We start from the raw sequence: 20,997 nt of genomic DNA on the forward strand, positions 1-20,997 counted from the left end.
ATTTATGCACTATCGACTTTAGACTTTCTTTCAATGACTCTAGAACTGCAGAGCAGAATTTGGTGGCCGGTAAAAACATCCAACGTGATCAGATGACTTTACCATCACACTCAACTTTGACCTCAATAGAGACAACATTTTTGTCAACTGCAAGGAACACTCCCCTCCTAAGGCCTCTCATCTGTTTTTTCAACATACATTCCACAATTTGCTAAATACTTCAGAGCTTTCCACTTCAGGTTTCAGCCAGCTCTCAGTCCCAAGAATAATTTGAGCATGAGAAAATTCCTGGAGGGCATAAATTCAGAAACTTTATTATGAATATTTTGACAGTTTACTGATAAAATTGTGACAGTTGAAATGTCTTTATTCTGAATGTTGTCTGACTTTCCTTGCTGCATATTGACTGGCGAATGTTCATCAGAGCACCTCGAACTATTGATTAGCCTAAAAAACCCTCACGTGCACTCCACAAGCTCTCTGCTACCTGAGTAGCTGCTTCCTTTAAGTAGTGCACCACTGACCTATCAAGGGGATTTCTACAAATCCCCACACAGTATTTCAGGTCTAGAAATCTGCAGCCAAGACCATCACAGAGTTGATGAAGCCTTTGGTTGAAACCATAAACTCAACTACAAACCAAAGGACCCCAATCCAACTCCGGGAACGATGCTGCAAATTGTGAGCTCTGTTTGCACCCTGCACATAACGACACCAATACCTGCACAAGCGGCCGCTAACACCACAACAGCACCTCAGGCTGCCACACCTAACACCAACACATCATCTGGGGGAATACTGGAAACACTATTCCCCCGACACACGACCATTGAAATCCTTACCAAGGTGCTGATGGCCGTCACTACACTTATCACCCAGCTCATGAGCGCCGAACCCGGGCAATACTGGGCTGTCATAATAACGCAGACCCGCACACACTATCACGGATCCTGTTCTGGAATGCAGACTCGATCCACAACAAAAGGGCAGAATTTGCCGCGTTCATGGAGCGCAAGGGAATCCTTGTCGCGCTACTGAGTGAGACTAAACTCAAACCGCACAAACAATTAAACTTTCCTGGCTACTGTGTCTATCGTGCCGACCGACCGGGCGGTGCCGTGGCAGGTGGAACTGCAATCGTCATACACAAAGACATTGAGCACACAAACATAGAGCTCCCTGAACTGGAAAAAATTGAGGCTACGGCCGTCAGAGTCAAGTTCAACGGAGCCTACACCACACTGATATCGGTATACAACAGCCCTGTAGGCATTTCAACACGCGATATCAGCACACTACTCAAGATTTCACCGCGAGTAATAGTCGCTGGAGATCTGAATGCAAAACACCCAGAATGGAATTCACGCATACGAAATCCCAACGGCAAAAAACTGTACGAACATTCACTTGGCAGAAACTACATCATACTAGCGCCGACTGAACCAACGCACATTCCCTATCAGAGGGGACACAGGCCAGACGTGATAGACATGGCCCTCATCAAGGGCATTACATCGACACTCAACGTTTCCGTTGAAAACGATCTGCCCTCAAACCACCAACCTGTAATACTATACATTGAGGAAACACTGCAGCACATGGAACAACGTAAGATGTTGGACTACGGGCGTGCGGATTGGACAAGGTTCAAGCAAACGCTCGATAGCCACATCCCACCTATACACGAAATTAATGAAACAGCACAAATCGACGAGGCAGTAGAAACCCTCACTAACGCCGTCCAGGACGCAATGGCAGGCACCATACCTGATCGCACCTCACAACAACGTAGTGCGGCCCTGCCCCAGGAAATCCTGGGCCTAATCTCGATGAGGAATCGCCTCAGCAGACAATGGCAGCGGACCAGGCGTCCGTACTTCAAACGGCACATTAACAGACTACAGGGCATCATACACGATAAAATACAAACACACAGAACACAACAGTGGAACCACACACTCGAAGGGCTGGACACCACACGACCTGGCGTGTGGCAACTAGCCCGACACTTCACCAGGGAGAAAATATACACGCCAACACTTCAAGGGCCCGACGGACCTGCATACTCAGCGGAAGAGAAAGCAGAACTAATGGCCCGAACACTCGCAGCGTCATTCACACCGAACCTGGTACCATCAGATCCAGCGTTCACACTTGCTACTGACCAAGAGGTTACACGCATTCTAGCCCAACCATCGCGCGACGACATTCGACATGCTAGCACAGCCGAAGTCTCCTGGGCCATAATGCATTCCGCTGCTAGGAAAGCCCCTGGTCATGATGGCATTCAAAACCGTGTCCTCCAGGAGTTCACGGATAAAGCACCTGAATACCTAACACACATAACGAATGCCATACTAAAACACCAACACTTCCCCGCCTTTTGGAAGACGGCCAAGGTCCTGATGTTCAGGAAGCCGGGGAAAGACCACAGCCTCCCACAAAATTACCGACCCATCAGCCTTCTGAGCTCGCTCAGTAAGATTGTTGAGAAGGTGATTCTCAAACGCATCACTAGGCACTGCATAACAAATGACATCCTGAGACCGGAGCAATTCGGCTTCAGAAATCACCACTCCACAACACAACAACTCCTACGGGTCGTTGAACACATAACACATGGCTTCAACATAAACAAAGCTACAGGGGCAGTGTTCCTGGACATCGAAAAGGCTTTCGACCGTCTATGGCACAACGGCCTCATCCGCAAACTCAGCGACGCGGGATTCCCCGACGGGCTGCTGCGTCTAATACACTCATACCTCACAGACAGGAGTTTCAACACTGACGTGCAGGGAAAACAGTCAACACGACATGGTATACACGCGGGAGTACCCCAGGGAAGCATCCTAGGGCCCCTACTGTTTAACCTCTACATAAACGATCTCCCAACCACACACAACACAATGATGGCAATCTACGCGGATGACACAGCCATCCTTGCGCAAGATTGGAAACCATCAAATATTACGTCACGCCTACAGACTGCACTCAGAGTGGCTGAGCCTTGGTTGGAGAAATGGCGTGTTAGAGTAAACGTCGACAAGTGCGAAGCCGTTCTGTTCACGAGAAGACCGAAGCAACTGCGCAAACACCGCTACTGCAGACCAATAACTCTACATGCACGCCCAATACGTTTCCGCGAGAAAGTCAAATACCTCGGTGTCTGGCTGGACCGGAAATTACTCTGGGGGGACCACATACAACACATGACCAACCGAGCTAGCGCGAGGCTCAAACAGCTTTATCCTATGCTCAACAGGCGTAGCACACTGAACAGAAGGGTGTCGAGGTCCATGTACATGACACTTATCCGACCCCTGATGACGTACGCAGCTCCCGTCTGGGGATACGCTGCGCCTACACGCCTGCGCCGTCTGCAGCTCATACAAAACAAGGTACTCAAAATCATAAGCAATGCTCCACGATACACACGCATTGCGGACCTTCACCGGGAATACCGACTTGAGACTCTCACGGAGGTAATCCACAAACTCACCACAAGACTATACAGAAACTCCAGACATTCGCAGAACCCATTTATTCTGAATCTGGGGAACTACGACCACAACCATAGATGGAAACATAAAAGACCAAAAGACATACTTGCAAGGACATAACATCTATGGCCAAGCTTACGCAAACATAACGGCACAGGCGAGCCCCTGTTAATCAGACGCATTTACTGGATATCCAGCTGAAATACACTGCCGAATAACTGGCACCATACAGGGAAGCCGTACCATACACTGCATGCAAACAAGCTCCACACATCCCCCACACAGTGAGATGATCTATGGCCGATCTCCCACTACTGTATAACGATATTGATTGTTCCAGGAAAGTAGCAGCCGCAGCAACTGGGACACATCGCCATCGCCTGTCACGGTAATGATGCATGATACCTATACTAACAAATCCAACCTTGCATGAACTATCGCAGCTAGTAAGCCACTACTGCTCTTACTACCCATCCCACTGTCGCAGAGGTTTTTTTCCCACGGCACGAGCCATGGCACTTTTTTCCCTCTGCTCTTCAAATCGCTACCCTCACTCGCGTTTCGTCCACTATCTATCACCTGATGGACCGTGTTAATGCGTAGCCTTACCTAGACGCACGGACAACATCACAGCCCAGCATCCTGTGATCCACCCACTAGATAACTAACATGTTTACGGAGGTGACAGTAGAACTTTTGGTTTGGTCACCACGTTGGTGCGGGCGTGGAGGGGCCCCATCTCTATGCCAGCAGTCTTCACCACCTCTGCCAGCTGCCTGTACGAACTGAGGATTGCCTCATAACACATGTGACATGAGGGCCCTGGCAGACATACTGAGTGCACATTGGCTTTCTTTCCAGCCCTGGATGCTATCTGCTCCATAACACGCCTAACAATGGAGTTCCAAATACCTGGTAAACCCCTGCCCCTATGTGCCTGCTCAGACCCTGCAGAGTGGTCACCTGTCCACGCACAAGGTGAATGGGAGAGGCCAGATGACCAGTCACCACACTGGCCCTCTGCCTCGAGCAATGCGAACATGTTACCACCCGCCACTCATCCTGCCATGAGGGCAGATCGACCACATTGGCTGCACTAGGAGGTGTCTCAGAAGCACAGCCCGTGGGCAAAACAAGCAACACCTGAGTGTCCCATGCAACATGCCAGATTCTCTGCCACTGCTACACCCTGAGGCAGCAGCCTGAAAGTAATTGACCATAACCAAAAGCACATTCAGCTGTTTGTGAACTGCGGCCAGCTCCCCCTGCATCCACACACAGCATGCACACATCCTAGCCATCCCAGCAAGACTAACTGAAGAAGTGAACTATAAAAGCAGACAATCCTAGATACACAACTTGCTACCCTCCTGATGTGTCACCAATGGATGCTGATGCATTAATGAGTTTTGTAGGTGGCTGTTCAGTGAGTAACTTTTCCACTACAGACTGAATGAATTTATACTTACAAATATACGAGATTAAACTTCTTAAACAGAGAAGCATGCACAAAATTTAATAAATATACTATGTGGAAAACACAGAAAAAGATAAACACTTAACTTGCTGCTCTGTAGACGCATATCAGCTAAGAGCTGGAGCCTCATACTAAGCAATACTAAAATTGTAAATTAGATAAAATGATAGCATACAACAGGTTAAACAGTGACTGTCTATTATTGACAAACAGTCACAATAATAGTGCAAAATAGAATAATCCAGTATAAATACTACCTGAGATACATCTAGGTCCTCCTTTTATTTGGTTCATGGAAAAAAGATACTGGCATTCCAGAGATGCAACTAAATACACAGTATAACACACACTTGGAATTTATAATGTAAGATAGAAAGCCATATGTGGTTGCTAGGCTTGAGGTTATTCCAAGACTTCCAGATCCAAGAAGCAATGACGGTAGGATTAAATCTTCTGTTCAAGATAGTATTTTCTTTATTTCCTTCTAAAAACAAAATTTAGTCATACTTTCCACACCTCTTCATACACCAAATTCCAAATTGTTTGCTACATTTTCTATTTTGTTTGCCAATTTGTTTTGTTCTATTTTGATTATCTGTCTGATATTAACATTCTTTGTTATCATAATTTCCATATATATATATATATATATATATATATATATTTAAAAAGAAAGATGATGAGACTTACCAAACAAAAGCGCTGGCAGGTCGATAGACACACAAACAAACACGTGGAATATTCATATATATATATATATATATATATATATATATATATATATATGACAAAATTGATGCTATGTTGGTTTTAGTTAACTTCTCATGAATGGTAAAAACACAGGGTCTATATGGTTAGCCTCCCATAACTTCTATCTCACATATACCACATGATCTCACCTTCCTGCATGGGGCAACATTCATATTCTGTTCCCCAGTTAGCCTGCCTCACCATCTCTTCCCCTTCCCTCCTCCTACTTTCCCTTGCCTGCATCAGCCACCAGAAACCTTCACTCAAATGAGACTTGTAGTGCCATAATAATAGTGTGACATCATAGATATAGGTTTTTTTTACAGTTTTGTTAGTTTTAATGAAGATCATCGACCAAAACATTAGGTAGAAATTGAATTCTGATTAATGTGTTTGTCTACTGCTAGACACCTCAACTACACAATGAATGGGTATCTCTACTCTTTCCATTGTTTACACAATTACAATTTGATTTCAGAAGATGTTTTACTGTATGGACAAAATGGAATTTATAATTCCCAAAAGAAGAGAAAGGAAAGAATCAGCTTACCAATAACTGAAGTTTATGTTTGATTAATCTGTAAAACACTCACCTATTTCTGAATACAGTTGGTGCATATGCTATAAATTACAGTAGTCTAATAGTAAAGCATGTCAGCTCAGTATGTTCTGAGCAAAATTTACCTTGGTACAGAGCTGCGTCTTTTGATGAAAGAGTTTCAGCAAAGGAACGTAACTGTATTTGAAAATCTCCTGATACATTATCACTCAAGAATTCCAGTAGCAGCTGCAGCTTCTCTTTGGAGTTACAACCAAACTCAAGGTTACTTTCAGAAAAGTAATTGGCAGAAACATTACCTGAAATTTTATGAAAATTTAAAAACTCCAGTTAGAATAACATTGAAGCAAACAAAACCAAACTATGTTAACCATTAGCATATAACTTTTTTATAAGTTTTCCTTGCATTTCATTTGGACACTGTCCTATTGCACTGAATACATAGTAAAGTAGTTTCTCCCATTTGCAGAGATGCACTCAATTTTTTAATACTACTTCCTGTCATCCTTCGGTATTGGGTAGATCACTGTAATCACACTCTTGTGCACAACTGTAGTATCAGAGCATCTTTTATCAGCTGTTTCCTAATTGCAAATCAGGATAATAAATAAGCATCAATCTTAGCAGCTAAACAACTGTACACTCAGGCTGATTACCATGTTTGTATCAACATCCTTCACACAGCTAGGATTAAACAGTGTATATCTCAGATACTCAGCATAAGAAATGTAAGAAAGCCAGCAAAATTTCAGCACTTGTGTTGTATTACTTTTCATACAGTGTAAGTAAAAATCAACAATATTGTGAAAAGGATAGAGTGCTGCTTACCATATAGAAGAGACATTGAGTCACACACAGGCACAACAAAAAGACTGCTATACGTTTAAGCTTTCAGCCTAAAGGTCTTTTTCCGAAATAGAAAAATCACACACACATTCACACGAGCACAACTCACACACACATGAGCACTGTATCTGGCTGCTGAGGCCAGACTGCAGACTGCAACTGCACTGGACTGGAGCAGCAATCTGGTGTGTGTGGTGGGGGTGAGGAGGCGGCATGGGGTGGGGAGAAGAAGGGGTGGCAGGGTAAGGGTGGAGAAAGGTGTTGTGTTGCTTGTGGGAGCATGCAGGGATGTGGCAGAGACAGGTTAAGACTGCTAGGTGCAGCTGGGTGATTTTGGGGAGGGGGTGAGGGTGAAGGTGGGGGTGCGGGAAGGGAGCAAAATAGGAGAGAAAGACTAGTGGTTGCATTGGCGGAATAGATGGCTGTGTAGTGCTGGGGTGGAAGCATGGAAGGGGGTGGGTAGGTGGAGGACAGGGACTAGAGAAGAATAAGGCCAGAGGGTGAGGGGGTGGAGGGGATGAGAATTTAGGATATATAGCAGGGAGAATCCCCACCTGCACAATTAAGATAAGCTGGTGTTGAGAGAAGGATGTACATGGTGCAGACTGTGAAGCAGTCATTGAAGTGAAGCACATTATGTTGGGCAGCATGTTCAGCAGCTATACAGTCCAGCTGTCTTTTGACCACATTTTGTCGGTGGCCATCCATGTGGACAGACAGCTTGGTGGTTGTCATGCTCACGTAGAAAGCAGCACAGTGGTTGCACTTAGTTTGTAGATCACACAACTGCAGGTAGCCCTACCTTTGATGGGATGGGAGATATAGGAGATGCCTGTGACTGGTCTGTAGTGGGTGGTGATGGGAGGATGTACGGGACAGGTCTTTAATCAAAGTGTATTGCAGTTATATGAGCCATGAAGCAAGGGGTTGGGAGCAATGGTGTGTGTGTGTGTGTGTGTGTGTGTGTGTGTGTGTGTGTGTGTGTGTCTATATATATATATATATATATATATATATATATCACACACATACACACAGGGTTATTCTTATCAATATTTCAAAAACCCCGAAATGACATAGATGATGCAGAGACAAGTAATTTAATATAAGACACAAGAGGCCACAAATGTCAGGAAATACCCCAAAAAATGATGAGGAATGTTGAACATGTTATATCATTAGATGATGTACCTCATCACACATGCAGCAGTGAGTTTGGGCACGAAGGGATGATTGACCGATGCAATACTTGCATCTCAGCAAACGGTGCAATTTTCGAACACCTCTTGTAAATGTGATCTGTTGTACATGTAGAAGTTACAAAATAATTGCCCTCATTGTAATCAAGCAAAAGCTATTCTCATTTTGTGTTTCGTTCCTTTTGTTACTTCTTTTTTTGTTGTATACAGACGCTATTTAGTTGAGAAAATGTGTAACTTACTGGTAACAATGCAATTCAGAATCTTATACTCATTTACTTGTGATGCAATACAGTTTGTTGTCCTGTACTTTGCAATACACCGACAGAAGGCTGTGAGATTGATAAACAAAACAATAAATTTTACCTCAGTGTAAACACATATTTGTCTAATGCAATGCAAAAAAACACTACCTGTCAGTCACAAGACTCGAACCCTGAGCCCCATGCACTAAAGTGACACTCATAGGCCTGAAGCCTCACTGATGTGAATACTTGACTTGGGATGTTATGTGCAGGTGTGACAGACAAATAGGCTCAACCACGGCACGTGTGGCAAGATACGTCATTTGGTGACATCCCATGTTCAACATATGTCATCCATTTTCTGGGGTATTTCCCAACATTTACAGCCCCATACATTTTGTATGAAATTACTTGACTCAGCATCATCTATGCTGGTTCAGGGGTTTTTTAAACATTAACAAGAATCATCCCATACACATGAAGGGCGTTCAATAAGTAATGCAACAATTTTTTTTTTTTTTCTGAGGGCAGGTTGGTTTTATTCAGGATACCAATACATCATACTATTCAGCAGTATTTTGTCTACAAGACCTAGACAGCAGTGTCATATCTCAAGGAGGAATATGAAACATTTAGCTCTGGACAGGAGAATGTAGAGAACCTGTAGCTCAAGTTTAGAAAAATAGTTGATCAATCAGTGGATAGCTATGAGGGCTAGATGTCTAAAGAAGTCACCTGGTGTGGCCTGACACAGCTGCAGCATTTCCACTTCCAAAAATGAATTACTATACAATAATCCACCTTATCAATGATCTATATCATTTTATTTTGGCTCCTCTAGTGGCATGCTACAGTACTGAAAAACAGGGTTTCAATCTGTACCAGGGCCTGGAAACAAACAAAAAATTAACAGCAATATAAATTAGGATAGATTGCCACTCACCACATAGAGGAGGCACTGAGTGGCAGATACTCATATTTAAAAGACTTTTAAACTTGCCTGTCTGCTACTTAATCCCTTCTCTATGTAATGAGCAGCAATCTATCCTGATTCATATTGTTGTTATTCCATCTTGGATTTTCCATTGTTTGAAAAATGTAACAACATGACTTTATTTTTTTGGGTGATGATTAAAACATTGTGATTACCCCTCATATGTATCTAACAGAATAGTGTTTGATGGCTGGGACTCTCATGGTATACAGTCTCCATAAAAGGAAACTTCTGAAGAAACTTTGAATAATACATAATGGATGTAAAACAAAGCATAGGAGACAGATAGAGAGATGATAAAGGAAACTTGTTTGGCCACTGAAATGGCAATGCATGAAGTCTTCAACAAATACTGTAATAGCATCTTATCGAAAGACCGTCACAAAACCCAAAGAAAATCTGGTATGTTAAGGTTGTCAGTTGCAGTGAAGTTTGTGTCCAGACACTTATGGAAGACATAGGAATTGAAATTAAGTGTAGCCAACAAAAAGTAGAAATGCTTACCTCTGTTTCCAAATGTTCCTTCACAAAGAGAAATCTGAGAGCACTGCACCAGTTTAATTCCTGCACTACTGAGATATGGTAGAGTTACATATGATGACAGTTCAAGAAATTCCAAAACATTGTCCACAAAATTTTTCAACACCTACCTTTTACTTATTCAAAATACTCCCCTCCACAATTGATACACCACTTCCAATGCTGTTTCCACTACCGGATGCAGTCTTGGTACAGCTTTTGCTGGATCACGCAAAGTGCCGTCTGTGAATTTTCTTTTTCTCATCTATTGTTGCAAATCTTCATCCTTTCAATGGGGTTTTTAGCTTTTGAAATTAAAAACCTGCAGAGGCCAGGTCTGGAGAGTACAGATGATGAGGCAGCACAGTGATTTCGTTTTTTGTGGCATGGCCATGCACCAACAGGGATGAATGTGCAGGTGCGTTATCGTGATGCAAGAGCCATGAATTGTCTCACCACATTTCAAGCTGTTTCTTTCTCACATTTTCTCACGGGCATTGCAACACATTCCGATAGTAACACTGATTAACTGTTTGTCCATATGGCATGAATTCATGATGAACTAATCCTTCATAGTCAAAGAAAACTATCAGCATGGCTTTGACATGTGACCTTAGATGAAGAGTGTTTTTTTTTTTTTTTTTTTTTTTTTTCTCTTGGATTACCTTCCCTGACCATTATGAAGATTGAACATTGCTCTCAGCATCATAACCATAGACCCACATCTCAACACCAGTTATGATTCTTTAAAGGAACATCTTGTTCTCATTTTCAGGGTCCAAAAGTTCTTCAAATGTTGTGAGATGAAGGTCTTTCTGGTTGGTTGGTTCATTGGTTGGTTGACTGATTTGGGGGAAGGGACCTAACAGCAAGGTCATCAGTCCCACCAGATTAGGGAAGGATGGGGGAGGAAGTCGGCAGTGCCTTTCCAAAGGAACCATCCAGGCATTTGCCTGAAGCGATTTAGGGAAATCATGGGAAACCTAAATCAGGATAGACGGATGCGGGTATGAACCATTGTTCTCCTGAATGTGAGTCCAGGGTGCTAACGACTGTGCCACCACACTCAGTGAAGGTCTTTCTGGTTTTGGCTCATAAAACATCGGAAGAACTTGCCAGAAACTTGATGCATTCCAAGATGCTGTGTCAGGATTTCATGACATGATCCAACTGAAATGTTACATTCTTCTGTAATCTCTCGAATAGTCAGACTTTGATTGGCATGCTCAGTTTTGTTGACTTTCCTGACATGAGTGTCGTCAGTAAACATCGAAGGGCATACTGAATGAGGGTCAAATGATTGAGGGGGGGTTATGGGACTAAGCAGCGAGGTCATTAGTCCCATGGTTCCAAAGTTACTTGCGTAAGAGAGAGTCTGCTAAAAGTGGATGGCTCCAGTCAGAGGGGTCAAACTATAAAGTGAGGAAATTAAAACACACACAGTGGTAAGCATAAAAGGGTGGGCCAAATATAAAAACTGGAAAAACAGAGTCACAAAAGAACAATCTTTGCACGGTGAAATGATCATGGGTCCCAGACATAGAAAACACGAAGAGAGGTCCCAACCCCTACCACCCTGCCCCTACTCCAGGAGTAAAGCAAAACCTATTATCTGAAAATAAAATTACTAAAGCAAAACCTATTATCTGAAAATAAAATCACTTTCACTTAGAAAACTAAGAATCATTTCAACCATCCATGAATTGTCTGCTAATATTAAAAATATTAAAGACAAGGAATCTGAAAGGCTATACTTAGTATGAAGAGCCAAAATAAGTGACATTCCACCCATATATGGGACACCGTCAGTGTGGCTCCATAGTCAACATTGTGAGGATGGCTCGTTGGGCACAAGAAAACATCTTTAACTTCATTCTACCCATTTTTAAACCATGTGAAACATTTGTAACAGCATTATTTGGTGTGCCTTTGTAAAAGTTTTTTTGAATTTCATACAAAATTTAATGGAGAAGTGTTGCTCCTCTAACTCTGCCATCTCGAAATTCGCAAACCGTGTGACAAAATGTTCTACTCAATACAGCACTGAGCAATAACTAACAGACGTACAACAACAAAACTTCCGGCAGTTACAAATTAAATGCAGGCATATGCAGGAATGCCAACTGCATTTCGCTCCAAAACACCACTGGCATGAAATTACAAATGTTCCAGAATTTTTTGAACAGATCTTGTAGATATTAGTCCAGGACAGAAAGAAGATCAGCACTGGTAATATTATCATCTATGTTTTGTACTGCAGATCTAGATTACGGCTAAGAATTCAGCTATCACCAGTGCATTATAGGTGGAAAGGGTTGTTTTGTCCCCTGGCTGCTACTTGCAGCACAGCCACCAACCATACAGCCATAAACTGTGAGTTGCCTGCCACAGCTCCAACCTGATAATGACACTTCCTCTGAAGATTGGACAAAAGCAATCTGATTCAACATACACATGCCAGGTCGTTTTCAACCAAACCTTCAGCACCTGCAATGGTACCACGAGGTGCCAGCCTTGCTGCTAGAGGCATAAGCATCGTCACAAATGAGTATTTAGGACTTCATCTCAACTGTTTTTGAGCACCCACCTCACTGGACCTCATCTCAACTGTCCTCAAGTTCACTGCCTCACTGGACTTCATCCTCACCATCTTCAATCTCACCTCCTCACTGGATTCTATCTGCAATCCATCCTCAAGAGGCTACTGCTCTCCACCAACCACAGACTTCAGTCATGTAAGAACATTCCAGTACAATCATCAGTGATTGTGGGTAGCATTAATAAAACCAACCAACTGCAGGGACACATTCCTGACTGGAAATGGAGGAAAAAAGGTCCCATGAACACGTGTCCGGAAATGCATCATTGCCATGGTAGATGGCAATGATGAACTAATGTTCCTCTGACCATGTGCTGTGTGTTCCTCATGTGTCACAGGCTATGTGACTGATGCACCATACTGTAAGCAGCAGAATGGATCATCGGTAAAGAGGACTGATGGCAGAAATCCCATAACTTTGATGGTCTGGGATGATAGGGGTAGTGGCCGTTGTCAAGAAGCATGCCCACAATCAGAGTCGTTGGCAGATCACTTGCCTGGAACTTGTACTAGGATTCGTCTCAATGTCCTGTACAATGTGGTCCTCCAAATCTGGTGCACACACAGTCCACTGCTTACCTGCATGTTCATCTGTCTGAAAGGATCTATGATCACACCAACAACCAAAAAGGGCTTGAAATGTTGTATGATGTGGTTGGTAGAGCCGTGCTGCCTCTCGACCATTTCCATTTGCTTTGCCATACAAAAACATCATCTCAGCTTGTTCCCAAGATGAATACAAGACCATACTGCTGCTTAGAGTATACTGCGTCAATCACACAGCCTGCAACACACAAGGAACACACGGCATGTGCCCAGAAGAACTCTCATTCATCAGTGCCATCTACTGTGCCAATAATGGTTTTCTGGACACATATTCATAGGGCCTTTTTTCCTCCATTTCCCGTCAGGAACCTGTCCCTGCAGTTTGTTGGATTTATTAATATTTTCCCTTTATAGTTTGTGATTTTTACACCAACTCTTTCATTGGAAAAAATCCTTGCAGATGAGACCAGGTCACCTCTACACATGGATCAATCACGAAGTTTAATCTAAGCAACAGAACATTGTGGGCATACTAGGCTCCATACCCCATGTGATGGATTGTGCAGGGAAGAACGGACAATGTGTAAAGTGTAAATATTGGTGTGGACAAAAGTGCACTGCAGGGGTAGGGGAAAAAAACTGTAGACACATGAATACCATGTTGTTTAAGTAGTTCATTGGTTCTGCAGAAACCTGGAATTTGGAGGAAAAAATTCTCAAAGTGTGTGTGTGTGTGTGTGGGGGGGGGGGGGGGGGGGGAATACATTGTGGATTGAGCTTCAGGCAGACCTTTGCAGCCAGCCAAGTGATATGCAGATCAGACACCTCCATAATTCTGTAGCTTAGCAGTGCAACATTGCTGGCACAGCACACTGCTTTGTGGTGCTCTGCCCTCAGTGGTTCACTCTGTTGCTGCATGATGTAGCTCAGTGTCATGATTATGTGACAGGAGCCTACCACTTATAAAGCAGCTGGCTGTAGGGAGTATAAATGCTCATAGCTCAGCCTGAGGTAAAATTCCTTTGGTGTTATGCATTCGACTTGTGAAGTCTCCACATTAGTTACAGGTTGAATGTACATCTACATCTGTACTCCACAAACCACCGTATGGTGCATGGCACGGGTAACTTGTACTGTTATTAGTCGTGCCCTCTACTGGTCCACTCACAAAAGAAGTAAGTGCAAAAACTCTATGGCTAAGTCTCTCCAGCCTCATTGAGCAGTGTCACAAACTAGGCAAAGCCACTGATCTATGAGCCATCAGCTAGCCCTGATGGTTCATGGCTTGCAACTTGACGTGTTGAGGTGGGCTGTCCAGTAGGTCCCACTGACTGATCCTCCAGCAAGTCTCCAAGGGTCCTGGGTTTGACTTAACAACTGTGCATTTCCCACCATTGTCACAGGGTGCCAGTGATTCCCTACCACCACCTGCCTTGGCCTTACTTCACCAAGCTGATAAGGCAACTTCCAAAGTCATTGCCTGCCATCAGCTGCCACCATCACACCATATCAACCAGGACGTTACAAGCTGCCTTCTGGTCATCTCATAACACAAAGGTAAAGCAGGGCAGACTTCAATTCATTGGTAGGGTACTGGGCAAATGTCATCAATCTACAAAAGAGATTGCTTATAAAACACTTGTGTGACCCATCCTAGAATACTGATCATATGTGTGTGGGACCCATACTAAATAGGACTAATTGGTGATAATGAATGTACATGAAGGATGTCAGAGTGAATAGTCTCAGGTTACTTTGACCATTGGAAGAGCATCATAGAACTACCGACGAACCTGAATTAGCAGATGCTTGAAGGCTGATGCAACTATCCTGTGAAAGTACACTGACAAAGTTTCAAGAACCATTATTAAGTGAAAAGTATACTACAATCCCTATGTATAACTCCACCAAGTACTGCAAAGGCAAGATTTGACTAATAAAAACATGTACAGACGCATTTAAACAGTCATTCTTCCTCAATTCTGTACTTGAATGGAATGGTGATAAACACTAATAGAGTGTAAAATGTAAATTATCCTCTGCCATGTACTTTACAGTGGTTTTCAGAGTATAGATGAAAATCTACGAGGTTTGTTCAAGTTCTAAGGCCTCTGATTTTCTTTTTTTCTGAGAACTGAGAGCAGTCTGTAGTTTGACTTAAAATATATGAGCACTCTTTGTGTATGAATAACATAGATGGTAGCACTATACAATGCACTGAACTCTAGTGCCTATGGCAAGAGTGTGGCATGATTTTGTCACTAGAACTGACGAATTTTTCATTCCAACAACAGCAAGTAATCACTCATTTTCTCCAATTCCATGGTGTGACACCCATTGAAAGTCATCAGCAATTGAGTGAGATGAGTGGAGAACGTTTCATAAATCTGAAGACTGTAGCTTCATGAGTGTGACAGTTCAAGGAAGACCAAACGTCAACAAATCAAAATAATCTTGACCTTGCACATGCTGATTTGACAACTTGGTCACAGGAGTGAATACAGTTGTTCTGGAGGATCACCAAAGTGAGTTTAAAAAGATATTGTCTTAGCAGAGGAATTTTTTGTGAGATTTGCACACACAATCCTGCATGATAACTTAAAAAATACAGTAAGGTTCTGCAGGTGGGTGCGATGAATGCTGATGAATGACTTCAAGGCTGCATATGTGGCAATTTGCAAGGTGGTGTTGACATATGATGACAGCAGGAACTGGACTTTCTTTTCAACAGTTGTGACAATGGATGAGACAGGAATGCTATTTTTCAATCATTAAATGAAGTGATAGCCTGACGAGTGGAAGAACACAAACTCGTCACCACCAAAAATATTCAGGCAAGGGCCAGTGTTGAAAAAGATGATGACCAAGTTTTGTGACGGCAACAGCATATTCCCTACTCATTGCATTCCAGTTGGCATTACAGAGACAGGTGTGAGCTACTAAGATGTTTTTAAGTATAAGCTTCTTCAAGTAACACAAGAAAAATAACTAGAAAAGGCTCCATGTGTGCTCTTTCACCAACGCCATGCACCAGCACATTGAGTGAACAGAGGTTTCTTCATGAAAACAAATTTGAAGTGGTTTCACACACACACACACACACACACACACACACACACACACACACACACACACACACACTCACTCTAGAAAAATACCATCCTGGGCATAGGTTGCCATTAACACCACAACACAAACAGCAGCATTTGGTGTGATGCCATGACTGGGAAGCAAGGACTGCTGATCAATGATGTCGCACTATGCTCAGCAATGAATCACAGTTCTGCACTATTCCCATTCTCAAATGTTTTGGAGAGGCAGAACAGTGCTACTCCTGGCATCATGGTGTGGGGGGCCATTGGTATCACTTCAGTTCATGGCTGCTAGTGTTGAATGAACTCTGATGGCACAACTGTACATTGCAGGCATCCTGCATCCTCTCATGTAACAGTGTCATGGTGCCATTTTTCAACAGGGCACTGCTCGTACACACACAGTACATGTTTCTACAAAATGTCTGTGTGATGTTGAAGTACTTCTGTGACCAGCAATACAACATGTGAGGCCAGTTATAACAACTGCAGAGCAGCTTGCCTCAGGAGAGAATACAAAGGCTTTATCGTACAACATTTGCTGGAAGTTTGTACAAAGGCTGTATGACAACCTTTCCAAATGAATTAGTATATGCATCCAGGCCAAAAGAGGTGCACCATTGTATTGTTCAGTGAACTCACACAGCTGAGTCCTTTTGTAAATTTAACACAATTCTGCAATCACTGTAACTGTATCACATACCCTCTTGAACGATGAAGTTTCATTTTTCATTTCCTCCTCCCCTTCTGGATGACTCTTTTTGTCGGGAAGAGTAAAACAACTCTATGAAGCATGAAAATTGAGAAGATCTATAAAGTAGTTTATGAATACTGGAAATTTCCCATGAAAAACATGTTTCTTACAATTATATTGTACTTACAGTTAAAGGAAGGTATGGCAGCATTGCTTTCTGGTTCTTGGTTCAGTATTGATGCTTCCAAATAAAAATACAGAAGTTCTGGAATGATCAAACAACCATTTGAATGGAACATTACAGAGAAGCTTAAGAATTCGCTTATTCCAGAATCCAGTTGTGAATCAACTGTTTCAGGTAGAAATACCTGCAACACAGAATGAGTTTATGAACTGGAACTATTGTAAAATATGTACTATTGTAATAGCTGCAAAACAGATTTATTTTGAGAGCTAAACTGTTGACTAATGAATAAAATGTGATAATACCTGTATTTTGGGAGTAAAAGTTTGCCCATTAGCCAATGAGAACAGCACACGTTGATCACATGGTATTTTTAATGCCTCCACTGCTTCTGTATCATCTTGGCTAAGAAAATTTTTCAGTGATCGCATATGTGGATAACATGCAGCTTCTCCGAGAAGCCACTTTTGTAAAGTAAACAGGGATATAAAACCCAATTGTCCAATTTTGTAACCAACAGATTTCATAGCTATAGTTCTTTCTAACGGATTTTTAGACAACAAACCAAATTTTCGACTGTGCTTTGGCATATCTGCAGTAAGTATGGTGCCCGGTTGCATAAACTCAGAGTCTGTTTCCAGTGTCAAAAGTGCGTGGATCCACAAGAGGTTGGCTACATTCAGAAAAAATGCCATTGCTTCATCTTCAGAGGACAGAAGATTTAAATCAACACACAAAAGTCCTGAAGTTCTAGAGAGTACATTTCTTACTCTCTGATCTACAACCATTTCTGATGCCACGGGCCTTGTTAATACACCACACTTCAAATTAATTTTTGAATTTCCTTGTAGTAGCTGTGAAATATCTGTAAGCAAACTTCTGACTAGTAGTTCAGGATTTCTTGTATCACTGACTTCAACCTAGAACAAAAAGGTCCATTTCTTCTGTACATTACAACACTCTCCCTCATGCACCATAATTATAGACATAATATTGCAGAATTCTGGAAAAATACATAAAAGCACAAAAGTTTTGTTTTGTTGCAGTAGTTTCCACTAACGTCCACCACTGCACAATGGTCAGCAACAAAGATGGCAACAATTGCTGAGAAAGTTTATGCCCTGCTTGAATTCCATTTATATCCATCGGTTACAATAGCACAATGATACTTCCACATGGTTCTTCTCAAAAAATACGTCAACTGTTATCTCCAGCAACAGAGAACAGACATAATGTGTGAACCAGCACATTTTGAAGCAACATCTTCATGAAAAGCAACAAAAGTTTATATGTTCTACATGATCTCACAGTTTAAAGTATACCATCCATTTTTCTTCAAGTAACAGATCATTAGAGGATACATGTACCTGGATATCCAACTTAACTGTATAATGCCAAATGCTGCTGCTGCAGCAAGAGATTAACAACAGGGACTTTACCTACCAAAGAGGTGGTGCGTCACTTCACTTACATCACAATACACATGAGTTCTTAAATACGACATTGAGGATGTGATGGATTGGTCACAGTGAACACAATCATCTGGAATAGTTGTTACAGTCTCGACACTGACTGGACTTCACAACATGCAAGTTTATTGGGTGGGTGTATACTAAACATTCAGTGTCTGTGCCTATTTATAAAGAATCATGCCAAAGCTGAAAGTTCACATCAACAATACTTTGAACAGACTAATATAAAAATGTTATGATGAGTGAGAAGAATTTGATTACAGACTAAATAATACAGAATTAGCAACAGGAAACACACTGAGCACATAAAATGATGAACTAATGAGTTTCTCCGTATGACTGTAATGCTTTGCAACATTATTTTAAAAAACACTACTATAGCACAATATTAAAAGGGCTGCATTCACTTGTAACAAATCTGTATTATGAAGATAATTTGCTGACAGATTAAATGAAAAGGTAATATGTCAGTAGAGAAACTTACCATCTGATTCTCATTTAAGCATATCATACCCCAAGATGTATGACATGTGATCTGAAATGTGGATATTAAGTTTCCACTTGTAATGTGTGGGCAACAACAGTGCACTACAGTATCAACAAGGTTATGCTTTACCAAACTTGCTTCATGCTCTAATGCCACAGGAGGTATGTTCAAATCAAAAATTAGTTGACCAAAATATTCCATGAGACCGTTGTGCAAAGCATCAAAATAGGACGAGAATCTTGGTGTTTCTGAAATAAAAGAATAATTATAATCTTTAAGTCCATTGCAGATAAAAAAATAATTATGGTTATTTCTTAACATACATAGTGAAAATTTTGTTCAAGTTGTCTACTTTTAAGATGAATAGTGAGACATTATGAAAGTATTATAATTTTTAAAATTCAACTAATTTGCAATAGAATAAGAGAGAATATACTGTTGCTAATAAACCCACAAACACTTGGACAAGACACAAATTCAAGAAAAAAAATTTGATAAAATGAGATAGCTACCCCCATTAGCTAACACTAATAAGACATTGTACCTGACAGGGAACAATGCTCTTACTTACTGTGATATCTATCATTGGATACCTACCATCAAAGTTTCATTGTTGCCAGTACACTAGGACCCCTGGATGAAAGTGCATCATGGACAAATGGCTTGACCACAGTCCAGGTGTTGTTTCCAGAATGCATCTCTCACTCTATGGAAAGGTGTGCATTATTTTAAAACTTCCTACCAGATTAAAAATGTGTGACAGACCATGACTGGAATCCTGCAATCACAGAAACTGATAGAAATACTAACTAATGCAACTGTCTTCAGAACGCATTCTGGACACAATCACCCAGGCTGCGGCTAAGGCACGTCTCCACAATATCCTTTCTTCCACGAGTGATAATGCTGCACAGTTTGCAGTAGAACTTCTGTGAAGTTTGGAAGGTAGGAGATGAAGTACTGATGGAAGTAAAGCTGTGAGGGCAGATCGTGAGCCACGCTCAGACAGCTCAGTCGGAAGAGCACTTTTCCACAAACGGCAAATGTCCCAGATTTGAGTCCCTGTCCAGCACACAGTTTTAATCTTTCAGGTAGTTTCAAATTATTGCAATACTGACAATTCTTCTAGTGTAACAGAAGAAGTATTGGAGAAAATGAAACTATTGACAGGTTAGACCAATTCGTCACTCAGGACAGTAGATTAAAAAAGACATTTTCCAAATGAACAAGGAGATATCAGAAACAGATGAGATTTGATATAATGAGAAGTTAAAAGATGCAATGCACACAGTAACAAGGGCGAGCAGAATATGAAACAGCATGCAGGAAAATTTGGAAAGTAATGGTGGAAAAGGAAAGAACTAGCAAATATTAAGGGCAAATGAAAACAAAGACAACAATAAAAAACATGATGGTAGTTACGAGAGACAGTGGATTGGAGAGGGATAGGTAAGTGTAAAATGGAAACCTCACAATATCAGGTAATACTGCCATGAGCCATGCTGCATGCAGTGTCACGCAGATGTTAGCATCACGGGCTGGTGTGCTGCAGGTTGCCAGTTCAGATCCAACCACCACCAGTTATATGTTATTTAGTATTTACCAGTCCTGGAAGGTACTCAAAATTTATAATGTTTGTAATGTTTTTATATTCTGAAATATTCTATGTTGGTATAAACAGATACACACACTGTCCAGGAGTCTTTTCTGTGCTTTCTGTACGTTGGTGTCTGTAACATCTTATTGACAACATTGCTTTCAGATTTGAACTTACCTGTGTATAACACTGTTTGGTCGAGATGGTAGGTACTTTAAAATATTTATATCACTGTAA

At 41.8% G+C, this 20,997-nt stretch overlaps 1 protein-coding gene across 1 annotated transcript in view; it reads right to left on the reverse strand.

Annotated features, from left to right (window-relative positions):
• LOC126183882 (zinc finger FYVE domain-containing protein 26) overlaps positions 1–20,997 on the reverse strand; it is a 329,860-nt gene that overhangs the window by 184,527 nt on the left and 124,336 nt on the right. Inside the window, exons 12-15 of the mRNA XM_049926187.1 lie at positions 19,161–19,411; positions 17,510–18,124; positions 17,208–17,388; positions 6,412–6,585 (exon numbers count right to left, since the gene is read on the reverse strand). Of these exons, the coding sequence (XP_049782144.1) occupies positions 6,412–6,585; positions 17,208–17,388; positions 17,510–18,124; positions 19,161–19,411 (1,221 nt within the window). The remainder of the gene's footprint in view (positions 1–6,411; positions 6,586–17,207; positions 17,389–17,509; positions 18,125–19,160; positions 19,412–20,997) is intronic.

Source organism: Schistocerca cancellata, chromosome 4 (genome assembly GCF_023864275.1).
Source record: "Schistocerca cancellata isolate TAMUIC-IGC-003103 chromosome 4, iqSchCanc2.1, whole genome shotgun sequence".
Taxonomy (NCBI): domain Eukaryota; kingdom Metazoa; phylum Arthropoda; class Insecta; order Orthoptera; family Acrididae; genus Schistocerca; species Schistocerca cancellata.